Source organism: Athene cunicularia, assembly GCF_003259725.1.
Source record: "Athene cunicularia isolate RWA chromosome Z unlocalized genomic scaffold, athCun1 chrZ_part4, whole genome shotgun sequence".
In the NCBI taxonomy this organism is placed as follows: Eukaryota; Metazoa; Chordata; class Aves; order Strigiformes; family Strigidae; genus Athene; species Athene cunicularia.
In genome coordinates, this window is record NW_020799145.1 from 2,975,984 (window position 1) to 2,996,116 (window position 20,133).

At 39.0% G+C, this 20,133-nt stretch overlaps 1 protein-coding gene across 2 annotated transcripts; it reads left to right on the forward strand.

Annotated features, from left to right (window-relative positions):
* The first annotated feature begins 7,637 nt into the window (after positions 1–7,637).
* Positions 7,638–19,513, forward strand: LOC113490411 (programmed cell death 1 ligand 1-like). Of its 2 annotated transcripts, XM_026866873.1 has the most exons (8): positions 7,638–7,836; positions 10,927–10,995; positions 11,660–12,013; positions 12,436–12,717; positions 13,963–14,070; positions 16,439–16,489; positions 17,466–17,531; positions 18,530–19,513. In XM_026866873.1, exons 2-8 carry the CDS (start codon positions 10,941–10,943, stop codon positions 18,550–18,552), a joined length of 939 nt encoding a protein of 312 aa, XP_026722674.1. In that variant the 5' UTR covers positions 7,638–7,836; positions 10,927–10,940; the 3' UTR covers positions 18,553–19,513. The 2 variants fall into 2 exon arrangements, with proteins under 2 accessions (XP_026722674.1, XP_026722673.1); XM_026866872.1 differs by lacking the exon at positions 7,638–7,836 and having other exon boundaries at positions 10,862–10,995.
* The last annotated feature ends 620 nt before the right edge of the window (positions 19,514–20,133 follow it).

Sequence of the window (20,133 nt, forward strand, 5' to 3'; positions counted from 1 at the left end):
TCAGGTCATGATAAGGAGTTCAGTGATAAAAATCAGACGACTTCACATATTGCATGGTGCTTTTGGGTTGCTGGCAAAGGCAGGCAGTGTTCCATTAGTCACGAAAGCTATAGGGATTGCTGCCATTGCAGCAGACCCACAGACAGTCATAAAGACATTTTGTAGTAGTGCAAAACTGACAGCTATTAGCTAAGTAGTCACATCTCCTTCATTCTTGTCATGTTTTTAAAAACATTTACATTATAAGATGTATTTTCTCCACAAATAGTTGATAAAAAATAATTAAATCTTAGATATTTTGGTTGTGATACTTAACCAAAAAAATAACCTAAAATGGAAATAACTAACTTTTGCAAATGCAGATGTTTATTCAATGTTAAATGTGATTTTTACATGACAAGAAAGAAAAGGGAACATAGAAGAACAACCAGAAGAAACATTTGAAAGAAAGTAAGCATTCTTTCTCTTATCTTTATATATAGTGCACTTGAGCAAATGTTTTGCCAGTTATCAGGCATAACATAAAGGACACAGCCAGCATAAAGATGAACCAATAACCAAATTGTATTTGATACAAAAAGATCAGTACATGAGTGAGCGCTGGGGGTGCAAACAAGTCAGTCGGATTATACATAACTGACATCAATCCCACTGACCCCAACAACGACACCACATGACCAACAATGGGTGGAATAAATGGTGACATGCAGTCTCCCATAGAAGGGATGGGAGACAACCGAGTCAACAAGCCAAACACATAAGACCAAGGAAGCCACACACTGAATCTCTACACAGCCCGTGTTTACAAAAGCCAGACCTGACTGGAGCCCAGTTCCAGGGAGGCAGGAGGTCCTTCCCCAACAGGGAACTCTGCACAGGGCATCCACCTCACAGACAGACACTGCCCCTGCCTGCAAGTGGTCCCAGCTTTTATCCCCAAGTGGGACACCTGACCTTTGCTCACTTAATGTGGGACACGTGGGGCTCATTTACCCAATGGCTCTCCCTGCCAGGCCGGCCGCACCCTGGAGGGAAGCCTAAAGGCAAACTCACCCCCTCTTTGTGAAGGGCTGTGGGAATCACCCCTATGTCAACCTTAATTTGGGGCTTGGGGTTGAAACCCCAGCATTTCAGTGAATCAGTTTGAATGTTACCATAATGATTTGGGTGTAAAACAATTCATTACCCACTTCAGTTTCATAATTCAGATTAAGAAGGAAGCGAATCATGTTAGAGATGAGTATTTGGAAAGGAGGTTACATCTGTATCAGTCTGCCTGACTGATTCCATTGAACTGGAAAGATTGTCTAAGAAATTAAATTCCAAAATCCATCAATATTTTCCAAAATGGAACAGCAAGTGCTTATTTAATACCTTGTATCTTTAAAGCTACTGGATAAAAATAGTTAAATAGTTTGAAAGAGATAAAAATCAATGCCCTAAATTCATGGTCTTTAGCTAACTGATTTCCCTGTTTTACTATAGCTCATTTATTTGAGTACACTAGGAGTGTACTGACTGTAAACATGAATCACTGTATGACTTTTTAAACTCTGTTCTTGTGACAATCACTCTATTTCTTTTGGGAATGAGCATTCAGCAAAAAAGTTCAGGTTTCTACTATCTTATGTCAATGACAAAATTATTACATCCTTGAAGACTTTTGTTTTTTGTTTTCCTCTTACTACTCAACTTCTGAAAAAAAGAAGTGCATGAATATATGTAGATATGTGCGCTTTGAAAACCCAAGCACATACACAGAGCAAGTATAAACCTTTAGCTTTGATACAGCATTTTTTGTTTGCAAGAAGGGAAGTCCCAGTGTAACCTAATCCTCCTAATTAGCTGAAGCATTTAGCTTACTAAAGTTGCTCTTAAACTAGAATCTTCCTTTTCATTCTGGGAATGTTTTTGTAGTCATTTATTGTTCTTATCATAAGGAGAATTGTCAAACTGGTTTGTGACTATTTTGTCTGGTCTTGTAACTATTTTGTAGCTTTATTTTTATGTACACTGCCTAAATGTACAAGTAAATGTTCTACTTACAAATGTCATGTTTATTACTAAACAATTTAAAGCTTATCAAAATATGAGCTGAATTACTTGTAGTGGTTACCTTCATGTCTGGCACCAGTTCCCATGACCAGTGTGCCTCTTTTCTGAATGACAAGGACAAAACCGAATGGGTAATTTTGATTCCTGCTCATCAAATTTTTTGTATTTAAAAAATCAAAGTCCAAATTCCATTGTTAATTTAGGTGGTGAAATCTGCAACTGGAGAGGAACCTACTGGGTAACAACGTGTGGAACAGACTTTTTCACCCTGTGACTTCAAATTGAAAAAGTTACTAAACAGATATGCTCCTGCTTAATGGTTCCCAGGGATAATGATTGCTCAGCTCATATTTACTCATTTTCGTTCTCCATTTGGAAAGGGATTCTTGCATTGCAAATGCTGTAAATGCTAACTCCCATGATCTGATTCTCTTCCTTTCTAGTGGGATTTGATTTAGTGTTTACTAGAAAGCATTTTCTTCATTGTAAGAAACTGAAGAATGGAGAAGCGTTTAACATTTAATCTTTTGTTTATACTGTCCTTCTTATCACATTTTGTTAGTCTAACAAAGGCCTTCAGTATCTGGTCATGCTTGATACCATTAGAGAGGTTCCCTAACACTTCTGGATTATCATTAATGGAGTTCACAGAGGTTGCTGTCCTCTCCTCTATGGTACCTGCAGAGGTCACAGGTGCTGTTGCTGGTATCACAGTGGGCTCTGGTTACCCTCTGCAGCAGTCTCTGTGGATGTTAGAAGGATTTCCAGAGAACCAGATGTGCTCTGTGGCATAGTCTAGTAGATACAGGTTGCCTACACCTTTTAGCCCTTCTGGTAATGAAGGCAGCTGCATAAAGCTAAATCTTAACTTTAGTCACCAATTTTCTGTTTGAACTGCAGTCTTTAGATCCACAAAAAGATATCACACATGTAACACGGCATATTAAATACCAAATGTGACCAGTACACAAACTTTATATGCTAGGTATGCTACAATAACTACTACAGCTAATCCCTGTAGTGCCAGAGAATGGTTGTTATCATATAGTCCTGTGATTTTGTATCTCTAGTCCTAGGCTCTATACTAGTCCTAGTAGCAGGCCATGAGCTTTGCACTGAGTTTGCAAGGCCTCAGGACTGAGGATTTTCAGGCTTGCTCTAGCTAAACTTTTCTTGGCCTGTCTGCAGCTTGGTGTTATTTGGATTGTCTGTGGTACCAATTTCACTAAATGATCGGTTTTCTATGGCTCATTTCATAGAAACGTAGAATGGTTTGTATTGGAAGGGACCTTAAAGATCATCTATCTCCACCCCCCCTGCCATGGGCAGGGACACCTTCCACTAGCCCAGGTTGCTCAGAGCCCCGTCCAGCCTGGCCTTGAACACTGCCAGGGAGGGGGCAGCCACAGCTTCTCTGGGCAACCTGTTCCAATGCCTCACAACCCTTTTTGTAAAAAAATGTCTTCCTTATATTTAATCTAAATATACCCTCTTTTCAGTTTAAAACCATTACCCCTCACCCTATCACTATACACCCTCATAAAGAGTCCCTCCCCACCTTTCCTGTAGGGCCCCTTTAAGTACTGGAAGGCCTCTATAAGGTTTCTCCAGAGCCTTCTCTTTTCTAGGTTGAGCAACACCAACTCTCTCAGTCTGTCCTCACAGGAGAGGTGCTTCAGCAGTGACTGATCATCTTTGTGACCCTCCTCTGGACCTGATCTAACAGTTCCATATCATTCTTGTATTGGGAGCCTCTGAGCTGAACACAGTACTCCAGATGGGATCTCACAAGAGCAGAACAGAGGGAAGATTTTGTTTTATTTTTGTCATCTTTCCATGGTACCACCATGATGTTATGAGTATGTAGTGTAGACAAATGCAGGCTTGGTATGACAGCAAAAAATTCTTAATTTTATATATAAGCTCTGTTTCTCCTTTGGTCATAAACAACACTTTACCTATCATTAAGCTTAGTCTAGTCTGTATTCTTCCTTCAGCATACTAAGGCTAAACACACATTTTTATACAGCTCCATTGAGGTACTTGTTTGGAAAGAGTGGAGTTATGCAGCAAAATCCAATGTAGCTATCCAGAGCTGCTTTCCCATGGTCCAGAAGCCTCAGGCAGGATGCAATTGTATTATGCATAAGTTGCTTTTAGTTCCCAATATGGAAAATGTCTCCATATTTCATTTCCACATAAAAAAATTGAATTAGTTTCAGTAAATCATGCATTACAGAAACTCAGACTTGTCTCTAATGTCAGATTCAGCAATAAAATTCAACTATAACTATACACCAATAACAGAGTAGGGCATGTATTAAGGTTGGGGTAGACATCAATCTTTAAGTCAGTAGGCCAACAAGAGGAAAAAAGGTGAAAAGATTAATTTCTGTACAGAAAATATGTCATTTTCAACTACAACTAGTAGTTTTGCAGGGGTAAATTCAATAGTAAATTTGCAGGTAAGTGCATAAATGTTGTTTAGGGCATAAGTCAGAACACAGTGGAGCACTGCAGCTATTGCACTCCGAATGTAGCTCTGTGTCCTTCGCTTTGAAAGGTATCTAGCTGTTCTGCTTTTGGCTGGGATAGGGTTAATTTTCTTCCCAGTCACCAGTACAGTGCTGTGTTTTGGATTCAGTGTAAGAATAATGTTGCTAACACACTGATGCTTTAGTTGCTGCTAAGTAGTCTTTGTCCTAAGTACTCTTCAATTTCCCATGCTCTGCCAGCGAGCAGGTGCACAAGAAGCTGTGAGGGAGCGTGGCCAGGACAGGTGACCTGAACTATCCAGAGGGTTATTCTGTACCATAGGATGTCACGCTCAGTACATAAACTGCGGGGAGTTTGCGGGTGGGGGAATTGTTTCTGGGGTTTTAGTCAGTGGGTGGTGAGCAATTGCATTATGCATCACTTGTTTTATTTTCCTCTCCCTCTTTTTATTATATTCATTTTAATAACAATTATTATTATAATATTTTGTTATTATTGTATTTTATTTTATTCTAGTTATTAAACTGTTCTTATCTCAACCCACAAGTTTTACATTTTTTGATTCCTCTCCCCCTCTCACTGGGAGGGGGGAAGGAGTGACTGAGGGGCTGCGTGGTGCTTAGCTGCTGGCTGGGGTTAAATCACAACACCAGTACGCAGAGAGTAGGAGTAACAGTTGTTCTGACTGAAAGGAACAGATCTGCATGTTGGGGGTATCAGGCAGACCTGACAGCCAAAGAGAGGTGAGGCTGATTGCAGCTTCATGCCCACAGGTCCAACCAGTATCAGCTGGGCATGTATTCCTAGTAGGCACATGCACACAGTACTCATGCATACACCACATTATATACACACGGCCAGCCATCTACACAGATGACACAGACAGACAGACAGACACACAGAGCACTTACACAAACAGTATCAACAGCTTCATCCTGTTCCTCCCTCTGGCTGAGGACAGCGGTTTGCTGTTGGGAATATATGTACATACATATAAGGTGGATTCCTCCCGCAGCTGTGCTCAGATGTTCAGTCTGCCCACTAGCTGCCCCTGGATCCCAGTCTCCTAATCTGGCATCTAGACACATTAGCTCACAAGGCCTGCAGCCCCTCCTCCAGTTGCTGGTACTGACACCTCCTTTATATGTGTAAACCTCACTCCCCCCCTTTGAAACCTCCACCTAGAGCTGGCCAAAACTCCCCTGCTCCCCCAGTACCAACCCATCATGGTCTCTCCCTCAGACATACACCCCCCCACACCACCCCAGTGGGGCTCTTCCCTAGAAACTTCCCACACCCCATGGTCACTCCAGTAGCTGTCTGGGACTCCCTTAGTCCCTCTGATAGGGTCCTAGCTCATCCGGAAATCTTCCCTTCAGAGACCCCCACCCCTGCCTCCCAGGCCATCGCAAGTACTGCAAGTACTTCCCAATTCATCTAGCTGGATCTTTGCTTGCACTCACACACGCTCTTGCTTCAGGCTTTGCACCCAGGGAACATGGGCCTTTGATTCCAGGGACCGGCACTTGCTGTCACACAGGTCTCCCCAGCTGCCATCACACAGGCAGAGGGGCCATCTGGCCCATGGTCCCAGTCCAGCTGCTGCCACCACAGACATAGGGGCCCCTACAGCTGAGATCTCGCTCCAGTTGCTGGTCCTGAAGTCCAGCCACTCCAGTCTCTAGTTGCTGCACCATGGACACATGGGTCCTCCAACCCTCAGTGACTCCTGTATACACATACACGCACCCCGAATAGTCAGTCACCCATGAAAAGAGTCAGAAAGCAATTTGCCAAGAGGACAGACTGCACTAACTGGGCACAGGGCGTGGCCAGACAAGTGCATTGTCCAGCAACTATTTATATGTAACTCCTCCTTCTTATCCACTTATCCCTTTATTGTCTCACACTCATTCCTCCAGAGATCACTTAGACCTATCTCTTTGGAACCTTCAGTTCCTCCCTTAAGCATCTCACAATAAGGCCTGTGCAGTGCCAAAATGCTTTTCTCCTGCATCCCATAATACATCACAGCACAGCACTAGGCAGCAGCTCCTTCAGTCTGAAAGGTGCTGTGGTGTTGGCTCATCCTGGTGTTCTTCAGATCTGGAGCTTAGGCTCTCCTAGGAGACTGTCCTCTGAGTTTTTTATTTGGGATCCAGCTGGCCTTGGGGCCTTTGTGCTCCTCTGTGCTTGTGGAGATGGGTCTCTGATGGGCCATCTCCTGTGATGGGCCTGGGAGCAGCAGGGATGGAGTGTTACTTGGGGTCCCCCACCTGCCATTGCCTCTCTGTGGGGGTGCAGAGGAGCTTTTACTGCATAACCTAACATTCCACATCCTCCTTTCTGATGGGTTCATGTTCTATGACTTCAGAAGATTTGGACCCAAGTCAGTGAATGAAACCAATCTTTGTCAAGCACCTCGACAGCAATGTGCCGTCTCAAGAGAAAATCCAATGGCTTACGGTGGCTTCTCAACCTCCTGCTAGCTTATGGACCATAAAAACGTTAATTACATATTGCAAATGGCAGTACCTGATACTTAGGTCATAGATGGCATAGGGGTTTGGGTGTCCTTCCCCTCCTGCAGTACACATCTCTGTTAAGTGCATGGTGCTATGAGTTACAGTTTTGAATTTGCTTTATACTGCACGCTGAAAATGTACTCGCTAGTGAACTGTGCTCACAATGGCTGATTCTTTGGTAGATAAATGTCCTGAGTAATATTCCTGTTTTGAGGTTGCTTGCTTCTGGGAAGGTTATGGCAGAGATCTTAGAGTTATGCTTCGTAACATGAGAAACATTATCACAGCAGTTTTTTTTTTTTTTTTTTTTTTTTTTTTTCCTCTGAGAAAATACCGTTAAACCTGTTTTTAGGCGTGGAAGAAATCAGTGGAAATTAACCTTCATCGGTCTTACCTGTTGCGGAAATCCACCCTCTCAACCTTCTCTGGTAATTTCAGGTTATTAGAACCTAAATGTTACATTCAGCTGTTTGATATACCACTGGCTGAGTGTTCCTCCCACACGTCAAGTAAAAAGGTTAACTCTTACCCGTTATGTGGTTTTGCTTCCATGACAGCTACTGTGAGTGGGCTGTCAAGTGGAAAGAAGAAAATACCTTCTGAAGTTCTGGTCGTTTCACAATATTTTAACTCTTCTGAGAATCTCAACCCTCTTTTGACATAAGTAAGGACAAGGTAAGTGGATGAATTTACACTGAAACATTTAAAGTAGTATTTTGTGCTGTTGACCAGGTTATCCCATTATGGTCCGCAAGTGAATGTGAGTACCTCCTTTGGCTTCTAATACTTTGTTTTTTTTTCTGTATCCTTGAATGTCTTACACAACTGAGAAAAAGACAGTGCTCTTTATTTTTGATAAGCTAATGCGTAGACTTAACAACTCTTCTTGCACTACACAGTAGCAAGGCAAGGGGCCTTCATTGTGCTCAAATCTTGGGGAGAGAATATCTGTTCTTAGCAGAGAAGGGTAGGCAATGCTCTTACCATTATTCCTGCTTATGAAATTTGCAGACATGAGTACCTTGTGTAGAAATGTCCAGTCATTATTAGCAGCCATTTGGCACAGCTTGAGATTAATGCTGTAGGGACTCTGAGTTTGTGTAGATGGATGACTTACTACTGGTGTTCCAAGGACTGTTGAGTTATGAGAGTTATGAGAGTTATGATCAGATGACATGTTTCTTAAAATGCCTGTGGCATTTTATGTACTGTTTTTCCCAACATTTCTGTCTCTGGTTACAGTGAACCACTATTAGCAATAGAGAATTTTCCCTAGTGGGGAATTTTCCAATAATGGGGAAGTTTCCTGAAGAAGTAGGTGGAGTTACATCAACATTTAAGTTCAGTCATAAGAAGTCTTTGAGCAAATAGTTCTGTTTTTCCTGTCTTCTCCATTTGATTGTGAAGGAAACATACAGCAGCAATACTGAAGAGCATTTTGCACAGTGAATATAATTTTGCTTTTATAAAACTGTGTTTGCCATAGATGTCAGAAGCCAGCAGGAGGAGAGAAGTGGCATTGTGGTAGATTCTGTAAGAAAAATAGAAGATTGCAGCTTTGGTAAAGATCTTTGATTGGCATCTGGGTCTCAAGCTACTTCAACTGATCCACCCAGGGGATCCTTTTGCTCAGTGTGAAACAGGAGAAGGGTCTATAATGGTTATTGCAGCAGTTTTTTTCATGCACATCTGGATTTGACCTGGACCTACTTTTTTTTTTTTCTCTCCGAAAGTGAAAAATTGAGTACAGCAGCAGACTTTTTCAGCCTTGAGGAATTTTGTAAGTAGTCATACTTGTTTTGTGTGTGGTAAGGTTTGTTTTCCTCTATGGTGGGAGAAAGCACACAAAGTTCAAAAATTGCAGAATAGAAGCATCGGTCTTAGAATTGTAAAAGCCGACTTGTTGTCATCTGTCTTCCAGAACTTAGTCAGAACACTACTCCTGACAAAAAAAAAAAAAAAAAAAAGGGTATGGGTTGCATGCATGGGTATGGATACTTTTCTGTGACTGTAGTGCACGTGATATTTGTTCTGAGCAGTCCCTCAGCTACAGCCTTTACTTCAAAAAAGTTCGGGTTTCAAAAAATTTTGGGGTTGAGTGTGCTACAACTCTGGTTATTTTGGCATGGGGAGCATAGAGGGGTACACAGCTGTATCCATCAGACTCAGTGGCTTCCTCTTCTGCAGGCTTCCCTCGAGATTAAGTGTGATCAGAGCACACTTGTGAGATGGGTATGCTGCTGTCTTGTTTGAGAAGCCTAACTCTGGAGCTTAGCTGGTGCCTTGGACTGCTTGTTACTCAGGCAGCGGCATCATGGTGGAGGCACTCTCATGCATAGAAAACTTAGTTACCCACAGAATTAGGCAGCAGTTTGCTAGTTCTTTTAAGTACATCACTTGTGGCTAAGGAATGAATTTGGTACCTAACCACATTAAGAAGCTCAGGATTTACTTATCAGCGGAACAGATCCTCAGAAAGATCTTACTTGTATTTTCCTGCCCCTGTTGGCAGAACATCCTTTTGTAATTGCTCATGCCCGCCTAACAATGTATTAGATTGACTCCCTTTCTCAGCTCCATCTCTGTTGCCTTCTGCAAACCTGCCATTGGAATCAGGCAGCAGCAATCTGTGGAAAAAAGTACTAAATCAAATCAAATTCTTATGAGGAGTCTAATTCCCTTAAGCCATAATGCTGTAAAGGCACATGTGTCTTATGACTCAGGACAATATTGTTACTTTATTACCAATTTAAAGTTGACAATCAGAGAAAGAAAGACAAAACATTTTACCAAAAATGCTAAAAGCCGCAGTCCAGATAGAGTTTCATCAGTTAAGAAGTGTGATGGGTATTAGTTGCTTAATTTCTTATGCAAATGCTGAAACTACCACTAGAAAGCAGTTTGAGGCATTCTTCCCTTATTTTTGTGTCTGTTTGGGTATCCAAAATGAGGACTTCATTTAGATAAAATTCTACAGTTCTCTGTACTCACAGAAGACTTCCATTACATGAGTTTGAATTTTGCTTGACAGTAATTTGAGAAATGATGGCAGTGTTTGATACTAGTATTGCTCTGGCTTAAAATACGCACTTAGCAAGTGCAATGGGTGTGTGAAGGTTAAGTGTATGAATTGACATTAATCAATGTTTTATAATGTTAAAGTGTTGTGTAGGAATATAAAAGATACGTCAATAAAGAGGGGAATACTTCTGACGGAAAATTAAAATAATTTACATGTTCAGAGGTACAGCAGCAGAAATTCAAGAAAATAGATTTTGGTTGTAGGCTGACTGCTTTTGTCACTGTTTTACAAAGACACTATAGTGTAAATATTAAGTAATTAATTATTGCATGAATTCTGTTCACAATATATCTAACTTCATAAGCCTCTTGATAAATACTGTGAGGCCAGGTATTATAAAACAGGGTATGTTCACAGTATGTTAAGACGAACAGATGGGGAAGAACTAAGTTCTATTTCTTCCACTAAATGCATATAGAAAACTCCATTCTCCTCCTAGCGGAAGCAACTCTGTGCTACAGTTTAGGAGAACAATTGGGTATTTGTGAGTATTTATTTACTAATTGACAGTGATAAAGCATATATTTTGCCATAACCAAGGACAAATGTTTAAAGCAAATAAAATTAGATGTTCTTCCTGGACCCATGCAGGAAGCTTTCTGCCCGATCGTCTGCTGTAGCTAAAGGTGCAATTTTGTCATGTTTTTTCCTAGAGTGGAACTTGATGCCTCCTGTCCCGTTCATGTGGAGGGATTAGGAAGTGTATTTTACAGTGCAAGTTAGAAAATGAGCACATAATTATATTTGTCTATTATTTTATCATTTCAGGTTCTGTCTATGTCATGGAAAAGCCTTTGCTTTTGTATGTATTTTTATTCTACTGGCATTTCCTAAATGGTAAGAAGCTGAGTCATGAGAAGCAGTAGAACTGTTTGTTTCCTTTCCATGTATAAGCACAGAAACGTTAATTCATCAGTTTTCCTTCAGGTGTCAGCATTTGTTTGTTTTTTTTTTTTCTTAATGTTTTAAATAAAAAGGTCTTAGCATGCTTTTACAGTAAACTAGATAAGTGTGCTTTGATATGGGGTCAGTTTGAAATCCCTGTTGATGTTTCAGCATAGACATCATTTCAGACAAGGTACCATTTGCATTACATAAAGAGTTTTATTGGCACTGTCAAACCTGGGAATTGTTCTGTATTCTTTAACATTGTGTGTAAAAACAATTGACATTTGTTTAAACAGAACATTCCCATCCAAGGCACTAACAATTGCCCGTTATCGTGGCAGTATTCTGAAAGCAACAGCTGAGGGATTGTGCACACATGTTCACCTATTTTTAGTACAGCATCATACTGCATGTGTCCACAAGGCAGGTGTCTGCAGGTATAAATAGTGCAGTTTGTCCCAAACTTGAGCATACACATGCAAAACATTTAACTTTTCTGAAGAGGGCTGATACTTTTGGTCCTTAAAATGTCCTATATATATGGTAAGACATGACTTTGAAGATTAGGCTTATAATTGGAAAATTAAGTTTTCTTTCAAATTTTGTTTTTCAGCTTTATTCACAGTTGAAGCTCCTCAGTCACTCTACACTGTGGAACATGGGAACAATGTGACCCTGGAATGCACATTTCCAGTGAATGGGAAATTAAAGTTCAGAGATTTAAGTGTCAGCTGGGAAAAGAAAGACAAGTTAAAGAAGCAGGTTTATGTACTTCTCAAAGGAGAGGAAGACTTCAAAAGTCAGCATAGTGACTTTAGGGGCAGAATAAAATTGTTGAAAGAGAATCTGAACTTGGGCCAGTCTCTCCTTCAGATCACTGATGTGAAGCTCAGAGATGCAGGGTTTTACCGCTGTCTTATTGGCTATGGGGGAGCTGACTACAAGACAATCAATCTGAAAGTTAAGGGTGAGTATGCTTTCTGATGCTGTTAAAAGATTTCAGAGGACTCCTTGAAGTAAGGCATGTCTGGATTATCATTTAAAGAAACCTCTCCAAAGACAGGAGCCACCTCATGGCCCTTGTGCAGCTCTATAATATTGTGGTTTTGTTTAGGTTGAATCCATGTTCTGTCCTTTATTTTCCATAATGACATGTGAGGAAAGGTGCTGCAAAACCATTTAGACCCGAAAGCTAATGCAATTTTCTAAACAACGTCAAAATTGTAAAAAATCCTGTACCTTTTCCTGTCAATATTGTTTGTTATTTATAAAATCCAAGCTGGTGTACAGAAACTTGACCCAGGGGCTAGAGATAAAGAAAAGGTGTCTTGCTAATATATGTTGTTCTTCTGGCTTCCTAACAGTAGTCATTTTCTTGCATGTGTTTAGCTCCTTATAGAACTATAACTCAAGGGGTGGTGAATACAGGAGATAATGAATGGAAGTTGACATGTCAGTCAGAAGGATATCCACAAGCTGAGGTGATATGGCAAAACAGAGAACATGAAGATTTGACTGATAAGGCAAACACAAGTTATGAAACTGGAAGTGACCAGCTGTATCGTGTGACAAGTACCCTTACAATCAAAAGTAGAATTGATGAGATTTTTTACTGTGTATTCTGGAATAAAGAGCTGCAAGAAAACACATCTGCTGTTTTACACATAGCAGGTAACATTTCTAAATTTCATTTATGGTTATACACTTTGATGTAATTTCGTCCCAGCTGAATCAGCCATGATTTGTTTCTCTTTGCTACCTAATTTTGAAAAGGCTAAAAAGAAATACCTGTGTTGTTAAGCTTTGCTATTAGTGTACACTTGCACCGTAACTAACATGTGCATCATAAATGTGTGGATAGAATTCAAGGACAGGAATTTTTCATGACCTACAGTTATGTGAAAATTGATTTTGAGTGTTAAAAAAAGTTCAATTATTTAAAAAGCATATAGCTTGGAACCTAGAAATAAAACCCTTCTATATAAATTAAACACAGCTTCCAAGAATATTCTGTTTTGCTGATGATAACTGTCAAATAAATTTGAACAATATGGTCTTTTCCTGCCACTACAGCCTTTGCTTTGAGCATATTTAAATTTAACAAACTGTAGACAGGTTTTTTGTTTTTCTCATAAAGTTGGGATTGAAGGAGGATGCATGAATGGAGAAGACCAATACAGTTTCTCATTAGACCTTTTAACTGGGCACCACCACTGCTGCTTTTGCTTTTAGCTACTTTTCTAATTTCTGCATTGTACTCTGATATGTTTGCACAAGCTTTCAGCCAGAGTGGAGACCTGATCCAACTCAAAACCAGTATTTCTGTTTATCAGACTGTTACTTGGTCAGGTCATTTCCCTGGTCCTCTTCACCACGGGGTTTTAAAAATGCCTGTACTGGCACACTTTTTGAGGCTGACAAGGGGTGGAAACAGGCAGCTGAGAGTGAGAAAGCCAAGTCATCCTTTCAATGAGTGATAAGCAGGCAAGTTTAGTTTCAACAACAAACACCTCTGGGATTCAAGTGGGCCACATAACCTTTGCATTCAGAGTTTTACCAGAGGAAAAGGTCTCTGTTTCTTTCTCAGTCACCTTTTTCCTGTAGTCCTGATGGGAAACTCATCTATGTGTAACACTTTGTACTTTGGTGACAAGCAAGATTAGCGATAGGAATCAAAGGCACTGTCACATAGACTGCAGGAAGCAAAGATATATATGAATGTGTTCTATCTTTTTTTTCCTTTATTGAGATGAAATTTCACTAAATGCACTATCAGCACCTGACTTTAGACGCAATCTCAAATGCTGTTATCATGTCTGAATTGCTCATACCAAAAATAATATGCTGAAAATGAACAGAAAAGGGAGAAGCTTATGCAGTTATGTAATGACTTTCCTCCACTTGTTTTTCTCTAAGATTCAGCTGATGGTGTTCTGTGGACTGAGAGTAGACGCTTTGTTGGAGCAATTCTGATTGTGACTGCTTTTTTTGGATCACTGATGCTATTTATGCTCTGCATAAAAGGTATTCCCATTATTTAGTTTATTGTATCTCAGTTATTATCAATCTGTTAATTCATCCTCACAGAGGTGGAACGAGATAATAAAAGTCTGCCCTAGACCTGTAACCACTAGATTTTTTTACCACCACATTGTTTATTTCTTTATCTGACTTAGTTGAACACCAGCAAGTTAGCAGAGTGGGACAGGTTGTCAGCCCCTCAGAAACCATTTACCTATGTATCTCTATTATTTTGTCTTACAGGTAATGATTAGTGTTCAGTCTATACAAACATCAAAGCATAGCTTACGCACCTCCTGGAAATTGAATTTCTGTGTTTTCCCTTTTGATTGGGGACCAGAATGCTGAGAGCAGACAGGGCACTGGAGGTTTTTTAGAGTTTTTTCTTCCTGCATTCTCTGAAAAATTTCACTGAATTGTGAGCACATTTTTTTTAAAGTGATCTAATTGTTATGAATTCTACATGTATCTCTATTCTGGTTAAAGCCTCATAAAAATGGTGGTCTACATATGAAATGATATGTCCAAGGTTTTGAGTCTGAAAGATTTTTTTTTTCACAAGAGAGAGTATTCCCACTGTGGCTTCATACCACTTGATTCATTTCCTTGTTAAATTTTGAGCTTTTTCAGTTCACTGACTTGAATTGGACATTTTCAGCATCACAAAATGCTGGAAAGCTAAAGCACTGGTGGTAATTTGTTTTCATTTGCTAGCTAACCAAAGAAAAAATTAGGAGAAATAATTTTTAGTGTATCTGAGCATGAAAATTATATGGTTTGCCCCCAAATTAAAGAAAAAATGTTTGAAACATGTTGCTTAACCTGAAATAAGTACTGTAGTAAAATAAGTACATTTTTTGATTTGTTTGGTTGGTTTGTTTTTTTTTTCTCCTTGGTGAGAACATGGATGTATTTGAGGATTTTATATTCAGGGGTACTTTTTACTCTTCATTTTAACAGATACAATAAAGTCATGTGTATCTCAGAACATCCATAGAACTCATTTGAAAATGTCAAAAGGACATTTAGCTGATGCGTAGCTACTTCTTTTTTTCCAAATAACTTTTTGAATTTTTTTTTTGTCAAGTTATCTGTAGAGAAAATGTACAAGAGGCACTGAAGCTGGTACAGTACTCTTAGCATTATAATACCGCACCACTCTGTAAATTATTACCAGAAATGCTCCAAAACCTTGAATGAGATAGTTGATTAAATGTTCCTCTCAAAATTCTTGAATTTTATAGGAGATGTAAATGTGTGTAGCTAGCATGAAACTCATCTGGAATTAATGCAAAGGCTACTTGTACTGTCTTTTCAAGTGCTATCTCAAAAGCTTCTAGACTAAGAGAGGTGTACTTTCTGAAATGGTATATCAGAATTGTTGGTTTTCCTGTCTGCCAGCTCTCTCTTCCACAGTGAAAACTAGATACAGCCCTAATTTCTGACTGGAAATTACACAAAACCATCTATAACCACGTGGCATTCATGTTCAAGTTCCATAAAATAAATACAAGGTAGAACTAAATGTGGATATTCAGTGTTTTGGTCACAAACTCATCTCCTGCATCAGTGCTATGGAAACATGTCCTGGCTTAACAGGCTATCATGTCATGCTAAGAGGCTGCAGAAGGCCTGTAGATAACCCTTGCATATATAAGAACATATTTGTCTTAAGAACATGATAGGAATAGGAGCAGAACATGAAAGTGGAAGAAGGGACAGCAAAATCCTTGACTTCTCAGAAGATTCCCATCTGGGGATTTCAGTGAAGGTCAGAATTTTCCTAGGTTGCTTTTGTAATATTCATTGTTTGTGTGTATACATGGTAGTACATATACATGTTACGATGTATGTGTCATGATTATGTTATATACGTGTGTGTGTGTGTGTGTGTGTGTGTGTGAGATAAACTACAAGTAGTAGTAATAGGTTTTTCTTTTAAAACTCAAGCTGTTCTACATAACTGGAAAGTGATTCTTTCAGAACAGAACCTCACTGGAATATGGGCTTTTTTCCCCTCAAAAAGCACTGAGAAGGTGATCCCCTTCTTGTTCCCTAATGCCAAGTATGTTAAAATTCTGGGTGAAAATATGCGATGGAAAACCATTTGAACAAGTATTTTCCAGTGATGTTGGTGTATTACATCAATGGAATTCTGGCTTAGGAACAAGGAAAGGAAACTGTAAAGGAAACTGACAGACTGGGAGCACTGAAGAATATATTTTAAAGTCTTTGAAGAAATGGAGTGTTTCAATAGCCAGTGATTACACTGTGCTAAGTATGCCCTTCTGATCGGTGTGCTTATGTCCCCATTAGATCAAAATTAGTATTTTGATTTCTATTTGATTTTTGTCTCTTTTTTTTCTTTCAGCTAGAGCAAATAAGGACAACAGAACACCTGTGGCTAGTTCATCGATAGCAAGTATGTACACATGGAATAAATATAGCTCAGTGTGATTCTTGTAGAAATAATTGCTTGAGAATTTACATTGTAACAGTGACAACCAAATGCGGATTTTCATTCAACTTTAACTTTGCTTTCTACTTTTAATTTGTGTAACAACTACAAATTACAGTTGAAGTGTAACTTTTTCATTACTATATCAACTTGAAAGGAAATTGTGAAAGAAAAGCATACTTGTTCCAGGAGCAAATGCAGTCCTGAGATGTGCAAGAAAAGGACAGAGTGGTGTGTCATGTTTTGGAAAGTCTGTCATAGGATGGGACATGCTCCCTCGAACAGATGACTCAGGATGGCAGCACATCCTGGTGTGCAGACTCTATGCTGTGATTTGAACCATGTTGGCATGATCCTGTGTTTTCTCTAGTATTATAGTGTTCATTTGAGGGTCTTTGTTACAGCATTGAGGACATAGAGTTTGATCCCTGTTGAATGAAACACAGGAAGAAGCTTTAGCTTCCCTAACAGTTTGTTTTTCCTCCTGTTGAGATACTGATGGTATTTGCCATGATCTAAGCTCATTGAATGACCAGTACCACCATGACAGTGAGAAATGGAGGAAGGAGTGGAGAGATTTAATATTTACTGTGGGAGAGAAGACATTCAAATCCTTTAGCCTCCTCTCATGATGGCTCATGCCTGGTGGGTTTTGGGTTTTTTTTAATTCGTTGCATGGTTTTATTTGGAGACCACTTCAAATTGAACTGCTTTGTGAAAGTTAGTTCATACTGGCAGCTGGGGGTTTTCCTAAGAAAACCTACTGAAGATACCCACCCAAAAGGAAACAACATTTAGTATTAATCTATTCTCTCGATGTGCATTTAAGTCACATAGTTCTGGGATGGCTTGTGATAGCAACTTTTAACAAAGATTTGTCACAATATGAAAAATTTAAACTATGCTGAGTGTTATCTGTATGTATGCCATTTGTTTAAAGAGCTATCAAAAGATAAGGATACACATGACTGCAGAGATGCTTCTTTTGAAGATAAAGAGCTGAAATGTAAGTATAAATGATAAAAGGAAAAACAGTAGCAAATTGCACACAGCATAAATCATCCATGGTCATGGGAGTCTTGGTTTGTGGCTGGTTTATTTAGTCCCTTGTTTTGACAGACAGAGTCCTCAAGAGAAGCACCTCCTCCCATTCTGTATTACAAACTCAGCATCATAACGCATTGTGTACTGGGAGTTAAATAATTAATCTGATTTTAAAAATAAAATAAAAAAAAACACAAAAAAAAACATGAGAAGGAAAATGTGATATAGAGATATATAACAACCCAAATAATTTTTTTCTCTAGTTGATGTTTTTGTTACAGAAACAGTTGTGCCAGCACAGCTGAAGGAGCGGTGATGGCAATGGGGTGGGAGACCTTATATCCATCACGGCCACCGAAGTCTCAAGCTGTGAGATTCTGTCTCAGCAAAGCAAGAAAATAAATGACTAAATCTCTGAAATCTCTGAAACATACTGTAGTATGGAACAGAAGTGTGAAGTCACTGCAGTTTTTCTTTCATGTCCTTGCTGACTTCTAAAGCACTTATATTAATGACATCCAAAATCCCTCCCTGCTACACTTTACTATAGTAAACATAAAAAAGTGTAAGCTGCTGGTCTTAAAGATATAGATCTCCAAGTCAAAGAGCTAGGGCCTGGGTCTACGCTGCTAGGAATAGTGACAGATAGCACACTGAATGCATTTGAAAGAATTTTAAAGATTTTTAAAAATGGCAGACCTAATCCACAGCAATTTCACTGTATTTTCTAGAGGGCACTTCCCACCAGTCTGTTTGAAGTACAACTGTATTTTCTTCCATGATCATCTTAATTTGCTATTTGACCTTTTAATTAATTTCATTTTAGATCTTTATTTTGACAATGAAGGAAACTTTTTGATACCTTCAAACTCTAGGAAAGAGTCCCAAAGCCATGAAATGTTCCGTGACTTTATAATTTTATAATTTGATAATTTTTTCATATAATTCTTCCTTTTACAGATATGCAAATTGACAAGACCTAGAGAAAGCAGGGGAAGCTTGTTTCCTCGGTGGTGAAGATTTGACAGCTCAACATTCTGTGTTCTGTCTGTTAAGGGGGATATTAATTTTTCGATTTTATTCTGTGATGGCAACCTTCTATATCATTGTAACTCAGAGAATGAATTTAACAATTATTATAGCATAAAAAGTCCTTGGATTCAGGTTTCTGTGTATGTGACTAGGTATGGAGGTATTTATTTAAATATCTAGGTTTCTGCTTTCTCAAGTTTATGCACTTTCAAAGACATATTTAATTAAAAATATCTTTAAGGTAAGCACTTTAGGTCTATGACCATCATGAATTTCATAGCTAGTTCTTGAATAGGCTGTCTTCTGGGATATTTTTTTTTTCCTTTCTTCCCCAACTGAGCTCTCTGTTCCCTGCAAAGATTTTGTTTTCCAGCTTTGGAAGAAATTTTTCAATACTTTGATCCTTATATAAGATAAGGATGCAACAAGACAAGATGCCATACAGACAGGGCACTTTCTGTCCTTACTGTCGATCTTAAAATACCAGATACTCACAGCTAAGGCTGAAATAGATGGTGTAGCCCTTTTGGCAACTATGGTTTGGAAATTATTAGATAATAATGAGTTTCTTGATCCATTCTTCTGGAAAGTGTTTTGGAGACTTAATTTCCTTGTGATATAGCTGGCACTACTTGGTTACTGCTCATTACTGTTCTGATTTACAATTTGGGGATAATGGGACTCGTTGGATATTCAGGAAGAATAGCTCTTGGACTGCCTTTTTGTTCATCTTGGGAATAGAAGAAAGAGAACTTCTAGGACAGGAAGTACACGCTCATGTGACTACTTAAGAAATGCTGAGGAAACATGCTCCTGGGTCCCATTTCTTAAGCTATTGCTTTGTTACATTTTGCTAGGTGCACAGATTTTTGGGGGGTTCCTACACAGATGAAAATTATTTATTACAATGCTATTCACATTTTTTTTTAAATAAAATGTTTTGGTTTTCTTGTGTTTTATCCTACTCTATTTGACTTGTCAATAAGTAGTGTTAGCACTATTTGTTTTGTTTGTTTTTTTTTTTCTGGAAAAATGAGGTATCTAAGATTTGGGTGTAGAATAGTGTCTAAACCCATGTCATCCCTCTGATGGCTTCCACAATGAAGAGAGAGTAGAGAGTTGGAATCTCACTGGCCTCAGGTTTTATTTTTGAGTTTAAAATAAATTAGTCTGTTGTGCATTCCTAAGAATGTAAATGCAGCCCTCTGCCCAGGGCTTCACTTCTGGTAATATTCAATCTAGCTAGTGTAAAGTTGTGTTTAATATTTCTCAGCAAGCTGCCCTATATATTAGGATAGAGAAATTAATCTCATAACCTTAATGGAGTTGGTAGACCTCAGTTAAATAAAATAGTTACTATAAAGTGATTTCCCTAATTTGTTGCAAGCTTGCATATTCTTGTGATTTAATTCTTCAAGGATGCTTTGTGAACTTGAACATCCCATCCTGCTTCCCATCATGCTTTTTGAGGCCACAGTCTGGGTGTCACTGAAGCAATGGCCGATTTTTAATTATTCCCAGAGTGCAAGAAT